Here is a 26438-nt window from a genome sequence, read left to right as displayed (position 1 = left end):
CGCGTATATGTGTATTGCTATCTATTGGTAGTATTAGCGTTTTACTAAATTATATCTCAGTTATTTACTCAATGATGTACAGACAGACAAAGTTAAATTGCTTCACTCCAAGATATAAACTTGAAAATAAAATATTAACATAACACAACACATTCTTACGAATCATTCAAAATGAATTATGATTCAGATGAACGCCCGAGGTTTTGTTTTAGGCGCAAGGATGATTTAGTTTGATTGATGGTACGATAGTTGGATAGGTTAACTGTCCGCCTGTTCAATCGATTATTCATCTAATCGATTGCCCGGTTGATTTAATTGATTGCCCGGCTGATTTAATTGATTGTCCGGTTAATTAATTGATTGATCGATTGATCGAATAAATGTTTTATTAGTTATTATTTTTGAAACTTTCATGTTTGACGTTAAGTAAATTTAACTAACAAAGTCACAAAATTAATTTCATTAAACTGCTGGCTAATTTTCAATTTATATATTTATTTTTTAGCAAATAAAAAATAATAAAATTATTATTAAAATTAATTTCATTAAACTTCTGATTAATTTTCAATTTATATATTTATTTTTTTTAGCTAATAAAAAATTACTTAAATGGATCGATAACGTGAAATCAACGCGGAATTGCTAATGAAAATATGACGGAGGTACAACCTCAATCTTCCAACTGCAGAAGTTCATCTCGTTCCTGCTGGCATCAAAGAGCTGTGAAGAAGAGGATGACAATGGAAAGGATGATGACAATGATGTTGGTTGAGAGGGAGATGGAAATGGGATTACTAAGCCGCCGTCAACGTTCAGTTGTTTGCTATCGACGCTCCTGCTCGTTTTGTCATCTTTTCGCTTGGAAAAAATTAAATGCTGATTATGTTTGTTGTTGATGTTGTTTATATTGTTATTATTGTTGTTGTTGTTTTTGTTGTTGTCTGTTATAGTGTAAGGCGGATTGCTTGACGCGGATGTTGTTGTTTCAGACAACGACGACGTCCAGGATGATGATGAGGAGGATGAAAACGTTGATGAAGATGACGATGAAGACGGAGATGCACACAAATTGTCGTTGCTGATGTTGTTTGATTTGACGAGTTTGTCGTTGTTTGGCCAGAAAGACGCTAGAAATTGGATGTTTAATTAATCTGGCTATCTATTTAATGGAAGATAAAAATTTATGGCACATAAACGTTAATCAATTTTTTTAACTTTAATTTCAAGTGAAACGTGTTACAAAGTTTATGAATGCATTGCGTTGAGCTGGTCAACTGACCAATTAACCAGTCAACCATCCAACCAACCAACCAACTAGCCAACCAACCGACCAATCAACCAACCAGCCGGCCAACCAATCAACCAGCCAACCATACAACAAACCTCTAACGCAAACAAACTCCGCTTCTAAATACGGCATCAGTTCTTTCGGACAATCCTTGAGACTGCGATGCAACTCACCGTTGGGAACGGAACTTCGACAGCTCTTCCTTCCCGAACACCTGTCATGCAAAATGGCCACCACATCCGCGTAGCAACCCACTTTGCCGTGGTTCTCCCTGACGCACCTACTAAAATTCATTCTGCCGTAGCGAGCTGACGTCATAAGGATGACGTAATCCGGCTGGGGACAGCTGGCTTGGAAGGTTTCCCACTGACAGTATTCTGCACCTAAGTTTCAAACATAATGTACAAAATAAGCTTAGTAAAAATGATTTTCCGAAAATAATATTCAAGGTGAATAAACAAACAACAGTCAATAAAATTAACAATAACAATATTGAAGATTATTTTTCAAAACAGTTTGAAAGCAAAAATAACAAAAAAAAACACAAGAGCACTGGAATAACTTGTTACTCCACATCACCCATCCTCTTTTAATCTTTCACGCACATTCTCCGTGCCATCAAGCAAATTATTCTGCAAAGAATTCGTCCAGGTATGATGTCCTTACACTTTCCATTGATGAACAGGTGTTAAAAAACTATCAAAAGTCATCATCGTCGTCATCTTCATTCGCTTCATTATTACCACCATCTTCATCATCGTCTTCGTCATCAACTTTTTCGTCATTTTCGTTACCGTCTCATCGTCCATTATGCATTTAGGATCATATTTAGAATTATAATTTATAATAACGACTTCATTATTGTATCAGTTTTAACCATTTCAACCATTTCAATCATCATCTTTTTTTGATACGGGCGTTATTATTATTATTATTTTCATAATTTTCATTATTTTTATCACTATTATTACTATATTTATTATTATTACAAATCGGTGTAAACAAGTCCAGAGAGTATTAGCAGTGGAGATGTTTATTTTGATCGCCTGACCCCGAACTTACGTTGCTGGCATTCTATGTGCTGTACAATCATCTAACAAAAAATGGGTTGTGTGTATGTGGTGATTGATTGGGCTGATTGGTCGGTTGGTTGGTTGACTGAATGGTTGTGTGATTGAATGGTTGGCTTATTAAATGATTGAGTCATTGAATGATTGGTTGACTGATTAAATGATTGAGTTGTTGATTGGATGGTTGGCTTATTAAATGATTTATTAATTAAATTGTTGGTTGATTGATTAGATGGGTGAGTGTTTGAATGGTTGGTTTGTTAGCTGATTGTTTGGTCTGCTGGATGGTTGGCTGATTTTATCTTTAGTTGATTAGAGACTTTTTGATTTGATGAATATTATCTGGTCGTAGGCTAAGTGACTGAATGAGTATGATTTGTTGGTCGATTGATTTGTTGTTAAATCAGTTGGTTGGTTGGTCAGTTGGTTGGATAATAATTTGGCTGATTGAGCTGATTGATCAGTTACTTGGTTAAATGAATGAATGTTTTGTTGAAAAGTAGTTTACACATTGATAACGATTTTATTCGTTAATCACAATCACGCAAAAAGCTTTTAAAATTAAAATCTCCAATATATATATCTCAATAAATTTAAAAAAAATTGACAGTCAAATAAATATTTTCAACGAATATTGAAATAATCTTCCCAGTGAAGTTTAGTTGATTGAATTTTTAGTTCAATAAAGAGAAACTCACTCGTGTTGAAAAGTAACTTATGGGAGTGAGCTCGTACTAGGCTTACAAATACGCCAATAACAATAGGCATGTGCCAATAAATTTTTCTCCTCAAAGTGAATCAAACAGAAAAATTAAAAAAATGATGTGACATGCAAGTCTACAACGAAACATATAACGAGACAAACAACAAACCATACAAAGAAAGAAGCAAACAACAAGACATACAAAAAACATACAATGAGACATACAAAGAACAAGACATACAAAAAACATTCGATGAAACATACAAACAACAAGACATACAAAAAACATTCGATGAAACATACAAACAACAAGACATACAAAAAACATTCGATGAAACATACAAACAACAAGACATACAAAAAACATACAATGAAACATACAAACAACAAGACATACAAAAAACATTCGATGAAACGTACAAACAACAAGACATACAAAAAACATTCGATGAAACATACAAACAACAAGACATACAAAAAACATACAATGAAACATACAAACAACAAGACATACAACAAAACATACTATGAGACATGGAAATTAATACAAACAATAGAACAAACAACAAGGAAGACACGCAATTAAATGGCAACTAACGACGTTTATCCTGACACTCAAGGTTCATTCCCATTCAAATTACCGCAACATTTACAAATTTCTCATTTTTTTATTGTTGATTTTATAATCATTAGTTTTGTTTCATTTTAATGATTTTATTTACCAATTTCTACAAGATATCTTCTATGTGATACATAATTTTGTTGTTGTTTACACTGATGTAGTTCATGTTATTGTTGCTGTTTATTAGTGTGGTTGATTGTTTAAGCTGTTGTTGTTGTTGTCGGCGTTGCTTACGTTGGCCAAGTTGTTTAATGGTGTTGTCAGGGTTAGTCGTCTATGTTTTTGTTGTTTGCGTTTTCTATGTTGTTGTTTATGTTGTCTATGTAGTTGTTGTACAAAATGTGTATGTTATTTTTAGTGTTGTTGTTTATGTTGTTGTTTATGTTGTTTTCGTGTTTCACGCAAGGCGCCAGTAAAATCTTTTTTTTACAATTTTCATTTATTATTCAAAGACAAAAAGCCACAAAGAAAATCTTCCAGCAAACTAATGCCGGGTCATACGTTCATTTAACAATTCATCCGTGCTCGAATTTGTCTTTCTGCTTTCTCATCAATTCCTCCATCAATCTCTCCATCCATTCATTCATCCATTCACCCATCTGTACATCCATCCGTCTATCCATCTGCTCATTCATCTATTTGTCAATTCAAAATTCATCCATATACTCTCATTCATTTATAATTATTTTATTTTCCAAAGCATACACACGTGTATGCTTTTTTGTTGTATTTTATTTTCCGAAATGAGTTAAATGTTCAACAGCTAAGCAAGAGATAATAATTGACAAATTTATTAAACTCAATAAAGACACACACACACACGCAAACAAACAGATTTCAATACAAACACATACACACACAGACAAACACACGCACACTCAGACACAGACACATTTCACTACACACACACATACATACAAACAAACGTATTTTACTACACACACACACCACACACCTACAAACAAACACACTTAGAGAGAGAACACGCACAACTTTACGTAACCGGTTTTGTTTCTCCTACGTTGTTCAAAGCAATATTACGTATAATTGATAATGCTATGATGCAGTTGAACGAGATGAAGAATATTGCCTTCTTCTCTACCTTCACCGTATTATCATTGCTGATGTAGTTCCCAACATGATCATTTTCATCATCTAAATCCACATCACTATAGTGAAATTTCTAATTATCATTATTATACTTTATCTCTTACTTCACTCAACTCAGCTTAATTCTCAGCTCACTAACGCCAAAAATTATCGCTTATCCACTATTATCCACGTTGAAAAATTTTTAACATCTCCTCAAGACCGATTGTTAAAGTTGATGTGGTTGTGAAGTTTATTTACATTTTGGATCTTTAGAAATGTTTTTGGATTTTGTCCTTTTTATTCAGTTAGTTAAATGTCTTCATTGATATGGTCTTTATTGATCTGTCATTTGCGAGTATGTCTCAAGTACATTAAATTATTTTCGATATTTTTCTTCCACATACCATGTTTGATTTTCACGACTTTGTTGTCATTTTCTAGCTCCAGCTGAATCATTACAAATTTCATTACAAAAGTTCTAAATGTCTTCACAGTAAAACCTTATCAGGTTTTGATTTTTAACCATCATCAACATTGCAACGTTAAGTTTAAATTGTGTTGATTGTAGTAGTAGCCGTAGTAGTAGTAGCCTTAGTAGTAGTTGTAGCAACTGCATCAGCTGCAGTAGTAGAAGTCGTAGTAATAGTAGAAGTAGTAGTCGTAGTAATAGTAGAAGTAGTATTATCAAGACCACTTACAATAGGGAACTGCATACTTTTGAAATTAATAACATTAAGATGATCAAAACTTTTCTCTATAGTTGTAGTCATGATTATTTGTTTTTGTTATTAATATATTATTATTATCATATTATTATAATAGATTGTTATAATTATTTTCATCTAAAATTATATTATTACCCATATAAATTTTATTGTCGCTGTTATTTATCTTAAACAAAAAAATGTGAGCCAAGGGAAAAAGATCCTATCGTTAGTCCATCTATAATTTCTTTGTATTATTATTATTATTGTTATTGCTATTATTATTAATATTATTATCATTATTGTTATTATTATTGTTGTTGTTGTGGCAGCAGTAGTAGAAGTAACCACGGTGGTATTTTCATCTTATTATTTTTTTATTTTCGAATTTCAAATTTAATAACCACACACACACACACACACACACACACACACACACACACACACACACACACACACACACACACACACACACACACACACACACACATACACACAGAGTTTTATTGTTATTGTTATTCTGCTATCTCACATCACCAATCCAGTTATTTTGATTTTTTTTCATTAATCGTGTTCTCCGGGAAGTTTTTTAATATAATATTTCTACCTTGGCTGCCATCCAAATGAGTGAGGTGATGATGATGTTGGTGGTGGTGGTGATTATGATGATGATGATGACGAAGAAGAAAAAGAAGAAGAAGATGATGATGATGATGATGATGATAATGATGTTGAGGGGGAGAAGGATGAAGGAAGACTACAGACTTCGGCAGACTAAGCGATAATGATTAAAATATAAATTGGCAAACGAATAATTAATAACCAGTCGGTCTTATCTGGAAGAAAAATTCGTCAGCTCTATATCAACTGCGCTTACTTTTATCTCCATCTCTCGCTCTTTTTCTCTCTCTTTCTCTCTCTCCCTTTCTTTCTTTCTCTCTTTATTGTTTTATTTTTGTTTTATCTCTTGCTCAATGTTTCTTTTTTTCTGTTACTCAATTTGTTTTTTTTTTGTTTTTCAACAATTCTTATTGTATTCTTAATTTATTATTTGTCATTAATCAACTAAAACTCAGCTATTCTTATTTCGCCGGCAAATATAAACAAGGCAGAATTTCCATTTACCTGTGTTATCATTAGAACAAAACAGTTATCAATTGAAATGATCTCAGTTATACCATCATCGTGATTATCATCAATGCTATTATCATCATCATTCTTCTTCTTATTATTATCATTCTTATTTTTATTGTAATCGTGTTGACATCGTCAGCATCTCGCCATTATCATCATCATCATCACCACCTGTAACATCATCATCATCATCATCATCATGTATCATCATCTATATCATCATGTATCATCATCATCACCATCACCACCATCATCATCGTCGTCATCATCGCATTGCCATCATCATATTTGACTGGATTTTGTATTGATTCAGTGCTTGCCAGTGTAAAAGGCTTTCAAGTGAATACTAAACAATCGTAAAATGAAACTTATGCTGCCGATATCACAACAACAACAACAACAATAAAGCCAACAACAACAACAATAATAATGGTAATAATAATAACATTAATAACAATAATAAAACGATAATAAGAACGAACATGAACAACGACAACAGTAAATAAATAAACAACAATTCAAGAACGACGACAAGATGAACTATTAATATTACTACTTTCACAACTACTACCACCATCGCTATTACTACTACCATTATTATTATAATTACTATTACTACTACTGCTGCTGCTACTACTATTACTACTACTACTAAACTACTACTAATGAAAATAAAACAACAACAACTACTACTACTATTACTAATACTACTACTACTACTACTACTAAAGCTAATGCTACAGCAACTGCTTACGTGTCATTCTATAACTTATGATTAAATTTTCATGCCACGATGGCGGCTACACCATCCACACCACACGACGCCCGTGAACGTTATGAAGCACACGCAAGTACCGCATCATACGCGTATAATGGTCTTTGAGTTTGGGCAGATGGTGGGCAGATGGTATTTGTACCAGGTCACCGCATAATAGCAACACGAGGCATGGCGCTTTTACTAACTGAGCTAACTCGGTGAACGAGTGCTCTAACAAATGCATTACTAAAAATACATTGTCAATTTTCAACGATTAAAGTTAGCTTGAAATAAATTACCCATTTTTAAAATTCAATTTCAATCTCAATTTTATCGAATGCTTATCAAATTTTAACAGTGTTTTAAATTCATTTAGTCAAAAGCATTTATGCTAATAATTTATAAAAAGGCACTTCTGTTTATTAGAATATCAATATACTTTTAGGACCATGTTTTTTGAATGGAGGAGATGCATCTCCGATTAATGTGAAAACACAGAAACTACGAAACTGTACGATTGGTTGGAAAATTTAAAGTTAAAAATTTAAAGAAACTGTTTGAATGTTGGTACTCCAAATGATGATAACATCTAAAAAAAATCAATTTATATTTTTGAAATCATTCTATTCGGAGGTAATAAAGAAATAAAAAATTTTAGAATCTATATTTTGCATGCAAACTTGTTAAAACGAAAACAATGTTTACTAATAACAAGTTTCTCTTTTTAATATTCAAGTGTTCGTTTAGAAATTCAAACATGACGAACAGCATGATGAATTGCTTCCATTTTACAGAAAACGCTTCCACCTAATGGAAAAAATGGAAAATTTCATCTTGATCTAGCGCGAATCTTTTATAATATAACAAAAGCGGCAAGAGATTGGCCGTTTATAAACATCACATCTTATCAAATTTTCATAAAATGTCTCGCTCATTTGAGCCAAGGAAGAAAGAAAACTGTATCGTGTTTAAGAATAGTTATGCTATCTAAGAGCACTGTTTGTGTGTACATGCACGAATTGTTTTCAGTGCAAAGAATGATTGAACTCTTTTTGAGTAGATGAGATTAGCACGAAGCTGGGAGAGCTGATGAAGGATGGACTATTGTTACTTTGCTATTGTTTATCGCCTCGATAGTATACAGATAACTGGATAGGTTAATTAAAAATGTATTTTTTGAAAAAGTTGTTCTTAGTTTCAAGACGAAAAGTTTTAGCTGATTAAATGATACGGTTTCCTTCAATAGAAGTGGAAATTCAAATGTAAAATTGCTTTTTTTCTTTCAAAGTTTCGAGATTCAATGTTGAGATTTTATATTTATTTTTGAAAAAATATATCAAAAAGATTAATTCTTTTTTAAAATCGATAAATACACTTTAGACATATACAGGTATGACAATTCCAAATAAAAAGAAATAAAGTCTGTAAATCTCACAAGCGGCTAATTGACAGTGAAACGCTTGGATGAACATTTGCATTTAAAAAAAATTTTCCATCTGCTTTCGAAATAACTCTAATGTGATCTACTAAAATTGTTTTGTTAGTTAACGTCAATTTTAGATTAGAAAATGCAGTTAGCAAAAGGAAAAATAATTATTGAGGGGATGTCAACCCTAAGTTCTTCAACATTTTTTAACTCTTTAAACTCCTCTTAAAAAATCACACAAAGTGCCGTGAAAGTTGATCATGTTTTATTTCAGTATCTCCTCTTGATAAAAAAAATGCGTTACAGCTCGCCAATCTAATTAGTGCATTAGCATTGTTGAATGCCATTATTCAGCTTTCCAAGCAGTGCACGTAGGTACCAACAGAGTCTACCCCTACATACATGCGGATAGGTTTTTGCATGGCTGGACGGCGGCCGCTGCAGGCTTCCACACTCAACAAACCAGCATGCACGCGCACAATGCACGTGATAAAGCAACAACTTTGAAATGATACGTTCGTGGATAATTGATTCATCTCAGGAAAATTACTATAAATAATGCTCATCTGCTGAAAATTTATAAGGAATTAAATTTTGAAAAGCCGTAACAACATGTTTGCTGGTTCGTAATTGTTTGAATAGGTTAATTCAAAGCTGTGAAGAGCGAATGTTGTGTTAATAAATAAATTATTAATTATCAATTGAATGAATTTTATTTTGTCATTATCAAACTGTAAACCTACTAATGAGTTTTGTTTCTGTAGAGTAACTGATACATAAAAATCTATTTTGCCTCACCAACTCCAACAAAAAGATACGAAACCGAATGTAAAAAAATAGCTATAAAAACCGCAATTAGCCATCAACTCCTTGTCGTCTATTGTTTCATTGTGTTCTCCATTGGATTTATTGACAATTGCCTTATTGACTGCTGCGCGAGTTCATCGAGTGATCAGGATGACGTCATTATCAGGAGCGTGGAATAAAATTTTTTGGTACTAGAACATTCCCGTGATCTATTGTACGAATGCTGCTTGTGCTCGCTCAAACAATAAAGATTTTGTCGTTGTTGTTGTTGCTGCTGTTCATTTATGTCATTGCTGATTTTATTATTAGTTTATAAGTTATTATTATTATTTTTTTTATTTTTTTATTGCTGCCATTGCTACTGCTACTACTGCTACTGCTACTGCTACTACTACTACTACTACTACTACTACTTCTAATACTGACATCCATCCATCCATCCATCCATCCATCCATCCATCCATCCATCCATCCATCCATCCATCCATCCATCCATCCATCCATCCATCCATCCATCCATCCATCCATCCATCCATCCATCCATCCATCCATCCATCCATCCATCCATCCATCCATCCATCCATCCATCCATCCATCCATCCATCCATCCATCCATCCATCCATCCATCCATCCATCCATCCATCCATCCATCCATCCATCCATCCATCCATCCATCCATCCATCCATCCATCCATCCATCCATCCATCCATCCATCCATCCATTGTTACTCTCTTGTTATGCTTTTTATACTTCCATCTATTGTTCCTTCGTAATTGATTTTTGCTGTTAATCGATTAATTAAAAATTTGTACTTCCCCAAATGTGTATTTATTCTACTTCTACTATGTTTGTTTGTGAATGTCTCGGTGGTGCGATTTTGTGTGTGTGTGTGCGTTCATGTGTGTGTGTGTGTTTATATGTGTGTGTGTGTTCATGTGTGTGTGTTCATGTTGTGTGTGTTCATGTGTGTGTGTGTTGTGTGTGTGTGTGAAAGAAAGGTGTGTAAAAGTGTGTAAGAAAGCGAGAGATAATAAAAGAAAGAAAGAAAGAAAGAGAGAGAAAGAGAGATAGAAAGATAGGATAGGTTAGTAAGGGCGGTTATTATTGCGGCCGTTAAAATTTTTATCGTTGTATTAAATACCATCGACATCAGAACCGTGTTTTTTATTTCTGGTATTTCTTGTTTTGTGGTTTGTATTTGCTTTTGTTGTGGTCGCTGTTTTGATTGCTATCATTTTAATGAGAAAATTTTTAATGAGAAAAATAAAACAGAGTTATAACTCATGCGAAATTTAAAACCATCACGAATGACAAACAACTACACACAAACTTAGTATTAAAATACTTAGAGCTAATGCAATCCAAAAATTTATTTCCAGACATAATTTAAGAATAGAACCATCCAAGAAATAAAAAAATGGACACGTCTTTCCCAATGACCAACAAACGCCGAACACGATCAAATTCATTGCGCTCCGTACGTGTCTATTCCTTTAAAAATGCTTGAAAAATTGCGAACAACTGTAGCATATTGGAAGAGATAAAAAATAGTGAGATTTACAAAACATGCTGGTCTGCCTATCAATCAGTTTCCGAGAAGGTTTTAGTAAGAACATATTGTTTCACGTCTGAGTTTATTCTTTGAAATGAAAATGTCAACAATTTGTTGATGAAACTCACTCATGGCTTTAAGTTGAAAACAATTTGCATGGTCAGACCTGAAAAATGATTTGAAACTTTAAAAAAAAAATTCAATTTTCGTTTGTTTCTTGTTAAAAATTTGAAAGTGTCATTAAAAGTATCTCAACTTTCACAAAAAATCTTTCACCTAAATTATCATTTTGAACTCTCACTAATTAAGAGAGACCTGTGCAAAAGTTTCAAGATGGTAGTCCAACGCCAGGACCTGACTGGCATAGGCAGGCATGCAAACGTCTGTGGTCGTCAACATCACACGTTGTTTTGTACTTTCGAGATGTTATTCAATGACGTTGGTCGTTAATTGCAACACTAAAATGAACATTGCCAGTGAGATAATTCAAGAGGGCCGGGACATGACAAATATTTTGCCCCCAGTCAAGTTAACCATTTTAAAAATTTTGGTCTAAATACAGATAATGTAGATCCACCATTGGTCAAGATACAGATAATGTACATAGATCCACCACTGAATACAGCCAACATTAATATACGGCATGCAGTTTTAAGAGAGCAAATAATGATGACAACCCTAAAAGTTTTCTCATTTTGAAAGCTTTCTTCAAAGAAAAAATAACGTTTGCAATTTATTTTCCGCCGTGTTTTTACAGCATTTCACAAAAAATGCGATGAACAGAAGCGTAAGGGCGGGTAACATCATTGAAACCGCCCCTCTAGGTATACTTCTCCAATTACTCAATGGTAAGCCAGTCCACAGCATTGAACAAGAAAAGATGTTGGTGATCTCACGTACTGTTGTTTGTGTTGTTGTCTCTGTCTGTTTATTTTTGTTTAAGTTTTTCTTCATCTCGTTGTTGTTTCTGCTACGGTTTATGCTCTCTGTGCTGCTTGCTATTGTTAATGTTGAAGCTGTCGTTTATGTTTATGCTTTTTTTTGTTTGTATATGTTTTTTGTGCTGTTTTTCATGTTGTTGGTTGTTTGCGTTGTTGTTCGTGTTGTTGTTTGTGTTTATGTTTATGTTGTGTGTTGTGGTTTGTTTACGTTTATATTCGTGTCGTTGTTTTATTTTGTTGTTTATATTGCGCCGCTGTTGATCTCAATGCAATTCTCCAGTCATTTATTGCTTGTCACAATTTCGATGGAGTGGATGACGACGACGATGACGATGATGAAGATGATGATGATGACGATGGTGATGATGATGTTGATGGTAATGATGTTGTTATTGTTGATGATGATAATGTTGTTGTTCATGATGATGATGGTTATGATTGTGATAATGAAAAAGAAGGCCTCCTGATTGTGATGATTTTGTGCTATAATTTAATAATGAAATATTTGGAAAAAAAACTTCCAAAATGCTTATTCTGCAATTTATAACCAAGATGCAAAAAATTATATCGTTATATTCTGTATTGTTTTTAACATTTTTAACTCCACATGAATCAAACTAAACGTTCAAAAATTTGTCAGCTCAATTGGTTACGCCATTCATTCTATCAATAAATTTTGTATGAGCGTTTTATTTCTTCCAATATTATTAATTAATGACGTCTTATAAATAATAAATATATAATGGATTTCTGAATATTTATGTCTGTGTGCGTGTGTGTGTAAATGAGTGTGTATATATGTGTGTGTGTGTGTATGTGTGAGTGTGTGTGAGTGTGTGTGTAGGCGCGTGTGTGTGAACCATGTAATTAATGTTCGAGTGTTTGTGTGTGAAACTGCTACGCGATTTTTGAATATTTTTAAATTTTTTTTTATTTAAAATGAAGTTAATCACTAATTTTTCTCGCATAAATTGTTCAAGCGAAAAATTTTATTTCAGATTTTATTCTGGTACAATTTTTGGTGCTCGGTTTATAAATGTTGAGCAATTTAAAGTATTTTTTGCTAATAACTTTTCAATAAATGCAACTGAAATGTAGTAACAGTAGTAGCAGCAGCAGCAAAAGATGTAGTAAAAATAGCAGCGGTTGTGGTAGCAGTAGTAGTTGTAGTAGTTGGTGTAGCGTGATATTGGAGCCTAGCTGCAATGTTTTTTGGCAATAAAGCCCTGATGGATGGTATTATTAGTTTTATTGGGCATTTAGTTGTTGCTATCTTCGCGGCGTCATAGTTGTTTTTGTCGTTGTTTTTGTCGGTGTGGATGTTGTCGCAGCTGCTAATAAAGTAAGAGTAGTAGTTGTTGTTGTTGTTGTAGATGCTGTGAAGGTTATTTTTAATGTGCGTGTTATTGCTGCTGTTTTGTTTTAGTTCCCACTTTTGTTTTTTGTTCTTAATGTTTTTAATGTTTTTCGGATATTGTTGTTGTTGTTTTTGTTGTTGTTTTTGTTGCTGTTGTTGTTAATGTTTATCCAGTTGTGGAGGTTGTCCTTTAAGTTTGAACAAATTTTTAGTAGAGAAGTCACGTCAGGAATGGCGATGATTGCATTGAAATGCGTTACTGCAACCGGTTCGAATGATTTTTCGGAAATGAGCCAAAAAAGAAATTTTTTTTTGTCAAAATAACATCAACAAAAACTGGCATCGAGAATATAATTATAATTATTATTTTAGTTACAATTATAATTAATATTATTATTTATTATTATTATTAGCAACATTCATCGCAATATATAGTAGCAAAATGAAACCAACAAAAAAACGAAAATGAAAAATAGATTTTCATCATAAGATTTATAAAAAAGAACATTGTAATAGTTTATTCTATTCTTGTCAGAAATTCTTTTTCAAAAATAAATACAAACACAAATTCGTTGCGTCAGCTATATCTAAATGAAAATCATTTATGATTTTAAAACCTTCGTTTTTATAATGATAAATTTATTAAATAATATTTTATTCTTATTATTGCAAAAAAAATTTATTAAATTAATACACCATAATGTATTTTAAATAGTTTGAATTTAGATGCTTCTCATGTTACTAAGAAATGAAAACTTGGAAAAAAATACTAAATTATAAAAAGGATTAAATTTTTATAAAACAAATTGGAAGACACCAACATATACACGCGCCCAAACAAACGAACAAATTCCCACATATTCATACACGCACACATACACAAACACACACACACACACATTCATGTTCATACACATTCACACATAAACACACATAATCACACATTTTCGCAATCACTCTAACACTCATACGGTAGACAACAAAATAAAAACTTTTAAATGAATTTAGATTTTTTTACCATTTGTACTACCATTAGAGTCTCATTCTTACGTGGAGAAATATTCTGAATGACACACACACATACAGACACACACACACACACACACACACACACACACACACACATATACACACATACTGACACCCACACACACACATACACACACATACAGACACCCACACACACACACACATACACATACACACACAAACACGCAGTCATAAAAGACGAACCATGAGTGGCCGATGAGAGGATGAACAAAAGGCAACAAATGTTGCTCATCACAGTGCCATCGCCAAACAAATTGGCACTACATTTAAGAAGCATTGTCCTTGGTCTTGTTGTCGTTACTTGTGCTGTCTTTGATGTTGTTGATGACGTTGCTAATGTTGTCGTTGTTGTTGTTGCTGATGATGTATATGTCGATGATTTTGTTGCCACTGTTGTGTGTTTGAAGCGGGTGTTGTTGTTGTTTTTGTTGAATATGTTGTTGTTGTTACCGTTTGTTGTTGGTTATAGTTTTAGTATTGTTGTTGCGATTCAAGATTTTCAACTAAGGTAGATTACAATGTTGCTGTGTTAAACGTTGACTGTGTAGTTGTAGATGTTGAGGCTGTCGTTGCTGTGGCTGTTGCGACTATTTATGTGGCTGTGGTTGTTCTTTGGTTCTTCAATGCTTGAAAAAAACTGCCGTTGTTTTGTAGTTATGCTGTTGGTGGTTTCCATTTCTGGATCTGGGGAGAGCAACGTAGGTTGAATTTCAATAATAAAAATATTGTAGAAATGATGACAATTCCTATAAATCATATAGACATACAAAGTTAAATAGTTAATGAAAAATTTAATTTCTACACATATATGGTATTTATATATTATTAATAAAAAATAAAAATTAATAAAATTATTAGTTAAAAATTTAATTTCTAAAAATATATGTTATTTATATATTTATTTCTATACAGATGAATGTGATATGTAGTTTTTCATTCGTTTATGTTTCACTGTGGAACGATGATAAAAATTCTAAGGTGTGGCTTGAAAAATCAATCCTCTTGTCCTAGGATGATATTTAGTGGGTGAATGTGTGAATGGGTGAATGAATGAATGGGTGAATGAATGAATGAATGAATGGATGGATGAATGAATGAATGAATGAATGAATGAATGAATGAATGAATGAATGAATGAATGAATGAATGAATGAATGAATGAATGAATGAATGAATGAATGAATGAATGAATGAATGAATGAATGAATGAATGAATGAATGAATGAATGAATGAATGAATGAATGAATGAATGAATGAATGAATGAATGAATGAATGAATGAATGAATGAATGAATGAATGAATGAATGAATGAATGAATGAATGAATGAATGAATGAATGAATGAATGAATGAATGAATGAATGAATGAATGAATGAATGAATGAATGAATGAATGAATGAATGAATGAATGAATGAATGAATGAATGAATGAATGATTGAATGAATGAATGATTGAATGAACAAACGAACAAACGGATAAATGAACAAACGAACAAACGAACGAATGAACGAACAAATGAAAGAATGAACATTTTAACATACCATAACTTAGATGCCCATAAAACACAAAAGATTTTATTAAATTATTAATGAGAAAATCAATTGAATAACAAAAGTTATAAGGACTGAGACTTTTACACACACACACAAACACAGACAAACACTCACGCACGCACACATACACGCACACAGAAAAAACATATAGATACACACACATAGAAACGTAGATCAAAGAAGACTATCAACAGTACAATTTGTCAGAAGTCCAAGCAACTAAGTTGATACCGATGTATGTTGGTTTAGGTTCATAAATTTTGTCTTTCTTATTTCTATTGTGTACATTTGTTTATTTGGTGATTTATTTATATGTATATATGCGTATGTATGTATGATACGTATGTATATACGTATTAACATGAACGTGCATGTGTGTGTAAATATATGTAAATATATGCAGGGCATGAACAAACCATTTTGGTTAGATAACTTGTGGTTTGTTTTTATAACATTTCAGCGTCATTTCTGTACACACAAACAATTTTGATTTAAAATTTCTAAATGAAATAAAAAATCGAAAAAGGTTTGCAAACTATAACAAATTTTTGAAACTCGTGTAAATTTTAAGGCCCATACCAAATGACTCTCCGTCTCCAGCCCTGACCTGCATGCTTCTTTTTAAACTACGGTGTATTTAATCTATTATCCATTATTTATCCATTTATATATTTTTATCCTATTTTTTTGTAAAACATTTTCTTTAAAATCCTTTAAATCCATGCTGTACAAAGATAGTTAACCTTTATAATTATTATTGAATTGAAATCTATAAAGACGCAATTATGAATGAGATAAAATTGTGAGGACAAAGTCGAGACGTAAAGCTCCACCACTTCGGATCACCACGGATCACCACCGATCACCACGGATCACCACGGAGTATCACGTTAAATGTCATTAAAAATTTTTTAGTGGTCATGGAAATTAAGTTTTTTTTCGTCGCTGGATTGGAACTCGTGCATTTGCTGTTTAGAATGATGTTTATGATGTTGCATGCAAGTCTAATTATGACTGCCTGTCATATGAAACACTATTTTTGTCATATCCAAATTAATAGTTTGTTCTTCAGTTAGTTGGGTTTAGATTTTAAAAGGACCGAATAATTTAATCAATGTCAATTGAAATATTTTCAATTGACATTAATTATCTCTGTTAACTCTGGCAATGGTTTGTTAAAAATGCTCAATGTATGGATACAATCATCATTTTTAGGGTCACCACAACTCAGGTGCAGCAATCTCCAAGCCTGGCACAACCAATGAAGATTTAATAAACAGCATGAAAAGGCGTTTTTAGTGAAATGCTACAATGACGACTGCCGTTTTATTCCATACGCTGGCTACATCGACTTCGAAACATCTTCTCAACCATCTCGGATATATGAACACTCTAAACTTTCTATGCATACGTTATGTTATTGTTGAGGTTTTTGAAAAGGAAGACATGCTGTGTAAGAGTGTTTTGGTTTCGTACATCTTCGAGTAAAATTTTTTACGTTCGAATGTCAATATGAATCTGCGTTTTAATTTAAAATTTGACTTTGTGTGTACAAATAAATGTGCATGTATGTCTGTATGTATGTACAGTAAAGTGCAGCACATCTTTTCCACTATGTCTTGTACAACGTTGTGCGAGTTTAAATGTTCACATTGCATTTGTGTGTGAAAACTTTAATGACTTTCAATAAATAATGACGTAGCAAGCGAAGAATATAAAGGAGATTTTACGCTTCTCTGAATGTGGCTGCTCGTGCGTGTATCTCCGTCTTCTCCTTTGCGTTTACAGATTGGACGTGTGTGTGTGTATGTGTTTGGATTATACAATACATGTGTGTGTATGTATGTGTAGGTGTGTGTATGTGTTTGGATTATACAATACATGTGTGTGTGTGTGTATGTGGTGTGTTTGTATGTGTTTGGATTATACAATACATGTGGTGTGTATATGTGTTTGGATTATACAATACATGTGATGTGTGTGTGTGTGTGCAGATTGTACGTGTGTATGCGGATTATAAAGTACATGTGTGTGAGTCTGTGTGTGTGTGTACGTGTGCGCGCGCATGTTTCTAGCTGTACGTAATATGGGTAAGTCGGTTTATTTGTGTCTCCTGGCATTTCTGTGGAATTACGCGCAAGGTTTTGAATTTTCGAAAAATTAAATATATTGATATGTAATTTTGTTTTGTTTTTGTTAAAAAATATTTATATTCCGATGTTTCGATCATAACGTTAACTTACTTATTTCGGAATACTTGGATACATTTCTGCAAACAAAACTTTCATTGTCTATAACATTTTCCAATCTTTCTATGCCTGTCTGTTTTGTCTTCTTATGTCTCTCTTTATATTTGTACGTATATCTGTCACTATGTTTGTATGTGTGGTTGTGGTTGGTTAGCGAGTATGTTTGCTTGTTAGTTGACATAAAGATTTTATTGTTTATATGAATATTTCCTTTAACTCCTTCATGTTCTGTGTTCTACACTTGTTCAGCTTTTTATATAGATTTATTTCAGCAAGGCATGTTTTTATACATCTGATGGGATGTTTTACAGTCAACACTTTTATGCAATCCATATTTCAGTTCGATTTTCTTCTTTTTTGATTTGTTTGCCTGTTTGTTCTGCATGAAATTTACTTTTTTCATAGTGGATAATTTTTATTCTTTTATTTCTCTGGTAAACATGTAGCCAAAAATAATTTTTACTAAATTTTTTTTTGTGTATGTAATATTAATTGTAGTACACATATTCAAACACATACTTATAACTGATATTCATCCACCAGTTATAGACCACACATCCGACTACTCACATGCATATTCATCTGTATTGTACATCTATAAAAAAAACACAGATTAAAACATAGAAAATAAACAAACAAAATTCATGTTAGTTGTACAATCTGAGTAACGTAAAGCAAATTTTATATTTTAATGATTCGCAAACAATTTTAATTTTTTGTCTTTGTCGGTTTAATTTTTTTAATAGTTTTTTCATATATAAAAATTTTTGAGAAAATAGAACCCCAGTGCAGATGAATTCGTCACTAGGATGCAGCAAAGACCGGCCTGGCAGACACACAATTTGATTCCACTGTTGGTTTATAAAAGAAAATGTTCAATGGAGGAATTTTATTTAAAATCTTTCTTTGTATTTTTATTTTTACTTTCATTTTTACTTTCAACACATGTCTGTCCTGTCAGGGTTGATCTAGACAACTTTGATTGACGGAGGACAAAAAATTGAAAATTTTGACGGATAAGCCAAAAACTACCAAAATGTTCGTTTATGTCGCGAAAATTTGGCTGACAACGACCTTTTTTTGGCTAACTTCAAGCAAATTATCTATTCAAAAATCTATCTATTTAAAATTATCTATTCAAAATGACGTTTCCCTATGTAATAACTGAGTTTTACTGAAGTTTAATAAAAAGCTGCTTATATGCCTTCTCCAGTCCCTGCCCTGCTAGATCCGCCGCTGGGCTCGCCCTTCGTATATATTGAATTAGGTTTTGTTTAGAGAAAATTTTAATAATTAGATAAGAAAGTTGATTCGTTGAGTAAGGCAACGATCATCTGAACTCCGTTCTTCCCATAAAATGCATTTGGCATCCATCGTGTATTTGCATTTTATTTACTCAACTCAACACCTCAGTTTTTGTGATGTGCGCTGGTTTTCAAATTACTAATTCCCATCTGCATAGTCCTAATTATTTCAAACGAAAAATGTAGAGAAATTTTTAGCATTCTGCCAGAATATACACACACACGCACTCACACACAACATACACACACGCACACACACACAACACATACACACGCTTGTACGTATATGTGCAATGCATTTGTGTAAATATCTGTATATATATATATATATATATATATATATATATATATATATATATAGTACGCATACTTTATGCATGTGCACGTGAGAGTCTATTTGTGTAATGAACTCTCTGTAACTATGTGTGGAGAACTTCATCAATAAATAAATAAGTTGCCTTTCGAGTAAGCAACGATGATGATGATGATGACGACGACGACGATGATGATGATACTGATGTTAATATTTGACGATGTAAAATTAGATGATGACAATGGTGATGATGATGATGATGTAATGTTGATGATGATGATGATGTAATGTTGATGATGATGTAATGTTGATGATGATGACGTCAGCTTCTCTAGTGATTGATGATAAAAACGGATGACGTCAGCGTCCAGATGACGTAATTAATAGTGGTAATCATGACAAATATTGGTACATGGATTTATTATTTCACACGAGTAACTCAAAACGTTACATATTAAGCACTAGGACATCAATAACAAACTTCGTCATCACGTCAAAACATCATCCGAAGTCAGAGGTAAGTCTATGACAAATTTCAAAATTTTTCCATCAAATCATCATCATCCAGCTTTCCAACGTTTTAACACATATAATTATCACGCAACATCCTATAATTACATTTTAAAATCATAATATCATAGCGACATTCTATCACTACATTGTGACATCATTACAACGATACATCTTTCTATCATTACATTGTGACATTATTACAACGATACATCTTCTTATCATTACATCATTACAACAATACATCATTCTACCATCATACCAGTAGAACACACTAGCACATTATCACCACATGACATCAACGACGCAACGACGATTCATTTAATGTGATAAATTCCTGCCACTGTAGTTTCAGTTCATCCGCACTTAACTATCAGTACGGTTTTTTGAAATGATTATCAGCCTGTTTGTCAGCCTGTACGTATGTTGTCTGCTACGTGTGTGTGTGTATGTGTGTGTGTGTGTGTGTGTGTATGTATGTTCGTGTGCGTGTGTGTGTTTTGTATGCTTGTGTGTAAGTATGTGTGCAATATGGTGCGTGCAAATGTGATGGAGCAGCACGCATGCATGTGTGTGTTAGTTTGTGTGTGTGTGTATAGTGTGTTAATTTGTGTGTGTGTGTGTGTGTGGTGTGTGTACGTGCCGATGAAACATATTTAGTATCGTCTGTCTGTCGGTCCGAATGATTGATGGCTAATGTTTGTAGCACGCTAGGATATGAATTAGATGAATTGTATTGATTTCTAATGCCTGTTTGCTTGTTCCCGGCTCTATGCGTGTGTGTCTGTGTTTTTGTTTATGTGTGTGTGTTTATATGTTTTGCGGTTTGTTTGTATGTATGTGTGTGTGTGCGTGTGTGTGTGTGTGTGATCTTACATTTTTGACACACTCAAAAATATATGCACGTGTATTTACTTGTACGTGTTGTATGTGTGAATGTCTGTGTGCATAGTTTTTTGGGTAGCTCGTTGTTTCTATGGTAAAGCTAAAAAAACGTGTGATTTGATATCTTAGGTAGATAATGATGACGTTTTGAAGATGATGACGCAAATGATGACGATGACGTCATAATGAGACGAATCGTAATACTAGAGAAGTGATCATGACGTCATCACGAATGCCAATGTTGATCACAATCCATGCGGTGTGACGATGATATTAACTGATGTAAGTATGACGATTAATGCAATGTTGACAATTAATGCGATGATGGTAATTGATGTAATGGTTATAATTGTAATGTGAAAAATTAACTTTTAGTGACAATAATTGTGATAACAATAGAAGTGATTAAGAAAGAAAATATAAAATAGTGAATGATAAAAGATTTGATAGACACAGATAAGAGGTTAGGTACTTGAGAATAAAAAATACATACAGACATTCAGACAGACAAACAGTCAGACAAACAGACAAGCAGACAGACAGACAGACAAAAAAGTTGGCAAACATAAAGATAAAAACTCAGACAGACAAGTTAATACACAATTTAATAAGACAAACAACGTTCGTTCGTTCTTCATTGTTAATGCTACAAAGTCCGTACGTATGTAGAAGTAAAAAGAAAATTTTGCATTCGTTTGTCACTGCTTGTTTATGGGTTTGTATGTGTGAGTGTGTATTTGTGTGGCTGTCGAGATGTTTACATCTGTGTTTATGTCTTTTGAGATGTTTATGTTCAATGTTGTATGTTTATCTCCGTGTGTTTAAGTTTGTTTTTATGCGTACTTCAATGATTAATACTTAAACAATTATTACATTGTTTATACGAGAAAATTCAAAGCAATACCAAATGAACTAAACTGAATAAACTATGCAAATAAACAACCCAAAAAAAAACAAAATGAAAATAAAAAAGACCAAACAATGGTAATAAAAAAAACCATAGCGAAAAACATAATCACGTGCTCATTAAAAATGAAACAACATCAATGACGTTAACCACATCAACAACAAATCAACAACAACGCCAACAACACCAACAACAACACCAACAACAACAACAAAATCAACTTTATCAATAAAATCTGCATCATCATCAGCATCAGTGAATGTAATTGTGGCAAAATTTTTAGGCGCCTCATCAAAGAATTCGGAAGCCCGCGGAGCTTCACGTGACCGGAAGTTGATGGTAATAAATGACGAGGAAGAAGTCCATGGTAATGGAATAAATGATGGTGGTGGATGGTTATGATGATGATGATGGTGATGGTGGTGGTGGATGGTTATGATGATGATGATGATGGTGGTGGTAGTGATGTGTAGACGATGATGGTGGTGGTGGTGGTGATGTGAAGATGATGATGATGAGGGTGATGTGGGGGTGATGATGATGATGAAGATGGTGATGTGAGGGAGATGATGAGGATGAATGAGATGATGATCACAAAAGTTTTCTTTTGTTCGTTAAGATTGTTGGGATAAGACATAACAGAAGCAAAAAAACATAACGATGATGATGATGATGATGATGATGATGAAGATAGTGATAATGGCGATGATGATGATGACGACGATGCTAATGATAAGGCAATTACAAAGATGATGACGATGATGCGAAGGCGACAAAAAATGATGATGATAAAGATGAGAAAAAAGATGACAGAGATGATGATTATTATGATAAGAAAGAAAGTGGCGACAATCTACCATCAACATTCATTAATCAACGTCCACTTTTAAACATTATTTCCATGCTGTTCGCTTCTCTATACCATTCCATTTGTGCTTCCATTAAAATATATATGTGGTTTGACTCTGTTTCTTGTTTATTGTGGCTTGGCATGTCTCAGTGTTGTTTGCATTTTGCTCCTGTGGGCTGCTAGCTTGTGCTTTTTTTGTCTACGTGTGTGTGTTTGAGTAGCTGTGTGTGTGTTTGATAGTGTGTGTGGTTGTGTGTTTCTGTGTGTGTGTTTGTATGGATGTGGTTGTGTGTGTGTGCGTGTGTATTTGGTTGTGAGTGTGTGTGTGTATGTGTGGTCTGGTTTTTGTAATGCACATGTAAGCTTTATGTCTTTTTTTCTTTCTTTCTTTCACTCTTGAAAGTCACATTCAGCTTATTTCGCAAACATTTCTATGATTTATTTGAATTAATTTTTTCATGTGAATATAAATATATGATTAATGTTATTTCATATTATATATATATATATATATATATATATATTATATATATAAATATTATATATATATATAAATATATATATTATATATTTATTTATATTTTATCACATGTACATTTATTTAAACTATCCATCCATGCATTTAGTTACTAAGAAAAAATATTTTTCTTTACCTTCATTCATTTTGCATGTACCATTCGATCAACTTTTTCGACAATGCTTGGGCAAAATTATCACTTGGTTAAATTTTTAAATTTTCTTCTATTTGTCAAAAAAATCTACCTATACTAACCAACTAACTAACCAACCGACCAACCAACCAACCAACCGATCAACCGACCAACCAATCTACCTACCTCTATCTGTTTGATAATCTATCTCATTTTGTTCGTCCAATTACACAATTACATTCATTTCATTACTCTTATATATCTCCATTCATCTTGCATTCTTGAGTAAACAACTTTGTATGATTTGTAAAAGAATATCTTTCTCAAGTAACCTGATATCTTGCTTCTAATTGAATGCATTCAATCACTTGATAATTGTATCTGTAGAAAATAAAAACAACTGAATCTATCAACATTCAGTTTCATATTTTTTATTTGTTCATTTCAATAGTTAAGCATGGATTATTTTATTTTGAATTCTGGTACAAAAATTCTATTTTCAAATTCTTTTTGCCCTTAAAATAATTTTTGTAATTCGTTTTCAAGAGCAATACATATTTTCCTTGAAACTCAATTTAAAAAACTAATTGTTTGAAAGAAATTCTTACAAAACTCCCAAGTTTTTATAATAATTTAACATTTTTTAAACTTTATTTTGAGCTTTTATTGCTCGTAACGCCGGGCTAACAGTTTTTAATAGTTGCTACGTGCCTCAGACAACAAAATGTTTCTTGCAATTACAGTTGTCAGCAGGTTGGTTGACTTGAGTGCCTCAGTAACTGCGCGCACATCATTCTACTGATGCGATGCAGCACGTCTCACTGGCCTCCAAACATCTCAACGAACTTCTACTTCTAACCATTTAATATCTCTTAAGAAGGCTCTAATGTTTCTGAAGCGTCCTACAGGCTGTGAAATTGCCTCAGAAATTCTGTTTATGCTGTTTTAACTTTTGAATGAGGTGACTTCATTTGTTTTACCTATTGAAATTTTAACAAAACTAATTGTTGCTAAACAAAAATTTCTTTCAATCTTTTTTAGAAATCTTTTGCTATTAATAATTACGTCAAAGAATAAATCTTTTAATATAGTGAAGTTACTCAATTTGTTCTGTGGCGATGCTTGTTCGACTGTTAACTGTTCTCAATCATGTTGCCTGCGCCAAACCATTCAACTCATTTGAATTTATGTTTTCACAAAAGCGTGCATGGTTTTGTAAATTTTTATTAATTTTTAAACACTTGAAATTTTTTAAAACATCAACTTGAAATTTTCTAAAACATTGATTCAACTGAATTTTTTGCAGCATTTCTTTCATTTTTCAAATCCTCAACTACGTTTCAGCTGCACCACTACCAACGTGCGAACGGTGTGATGTGTTTTGTATCTGGGCAATAAAAACACGACTCAGTGTGGAACATTCACATCCTGAAAAAATTCACCAACCTCTGAAAAAGCNGGTCATTAGTAACAATAGCTAAAACTATTTCATTGAAGGAACAAATTTTGTGCTGATAAAAATTAGCAATGCATGAAAGCTACCAGACTGAAATACATTAGGCACAGCATTCTATTGATTTGAGGTAAATAGGAGTAATATACAATTGTATATAAGCTACGACTATGAAACAATTTAGTCTGAATGAAAAAAAATCATTTGATGTAATTGGTAACAATATCAGTTTTTATAGAATTTATTAAAAATGAATTATTAGTTATTAAAACAAAAATAATAAAACTTCTGATCCGTAATATTTTAAAGAAAATATTTCATTAGTATAAAATTTCATAGAAAAACGCAGAAATTAAAATATAAACAAGTCTCTTCAAACGTCATCTACCAGAATTATTCTACGCGCATTTGAACTGAAAAATGTTTTCATGATTGAAGTTTATTTATGAACGGCACGATGAAAGTTCCATAAAGCAGAAAAAGTAACTAGAGAATTAATAACAAAACAAGTCCTACGTGGCGAGTTTTACGATGAAAAAGTTGAAGTCGTTCAACTGTATAAGTAAGTAGCGGGTAGGCATGCCGACATCATTGAGAATCTCAAAATGAAATTGACTGCGAGATTACAAAAAATTGTGAAATTTTTAGTTTTTTTTTCTAATTTCTTATAAAAATTAAATTAATTATTAAATATATATATATATACTCAAATTTATCGATTGGTGTTTTGTTTATTATCATTATACAAAGTTTTTTTTCAATCTGTTGAACGTAAAAGTACAACAAAAACGTTGGTACTCAATACAAATGAAATAAAATTTACTCATTTTTTTTTTATTTTAAAAATGTGTACTCTACTAAAACTCTTGTGAAACTACTCTCCTTCATCAACTGTTGATTCCTCTCCATAGCATGGGACGTTCATGCGATGATTTATATCCATGAACACGAACTCATTCAATGCTGGTTGTCTGTGTACGTGCACGTGTGTGTGTGTGTTTGTTTGTTTGTGTTTGTGTGTGTGTGTTATTTGTACAAACAACTAACGACGCGACGAAAGTATTTTAAAATGAACAAAAAATCATTCGAAAATCTGCCCTCCTACCCTTAGTGTGATGTCGGTTATCCAGTGATTAAATTACATTCCTATTTGTTCATTTACTTACGTGTACCTATACGTTTCAAACCAAAGTGAGCAACTGAAAACTCCAAAAGCCCAGCGGATTTTGCAGGTTGCCGCATAATTTTTATAAAAC

The 26438-nt window shown here is 32.7% G+C and overlaps 1 protein-coding gene across 1 annotated transcript; it reads right to left on the bottom strand.

Annotated features, from left to right (window-relative positions):
• Positions 1-642: 642 nt before the first annotated feature.
• Positions 643-5243, bottom strand: HELRODRAFT_177209 (hypothetical protein; the record flags this gene model as incomplete). Its single annotated transcript, XM_009025411.1, has 5 exons — positions 643-1078; positions 1401-1671; positions 3918-3957; positions 4705-4838; positions 5180-5243. 5 exons carry the CDS (start codon positions 5241-5243, stop codon positions 643-645), a joined length of 945 nt encoding a protein of 314 aa, XP_009023659.1.
• Between the last annotated feature and the right edge of the window lie 21195 nt (positions 5244-26438).

This window comes from Helobdella robusta, assembly GCF_000326865.2.
Source record: "Helobdella robusta unplaced genomic scaffold HELROscaffold_41, whole genome shotgun sequence".
Lineage (NCBI taxonomy): Eukaryota > Metazoa > Annelida > Clitellata > Rhynchobdellida > Glossiphoniidae > Helobdella > Helobdella robusta.
The sequence above is the reverse complement of the archived record's forward strand: the minus strand, read 5'-3'. Positions and strand labels throughout refer to the sequence as shown.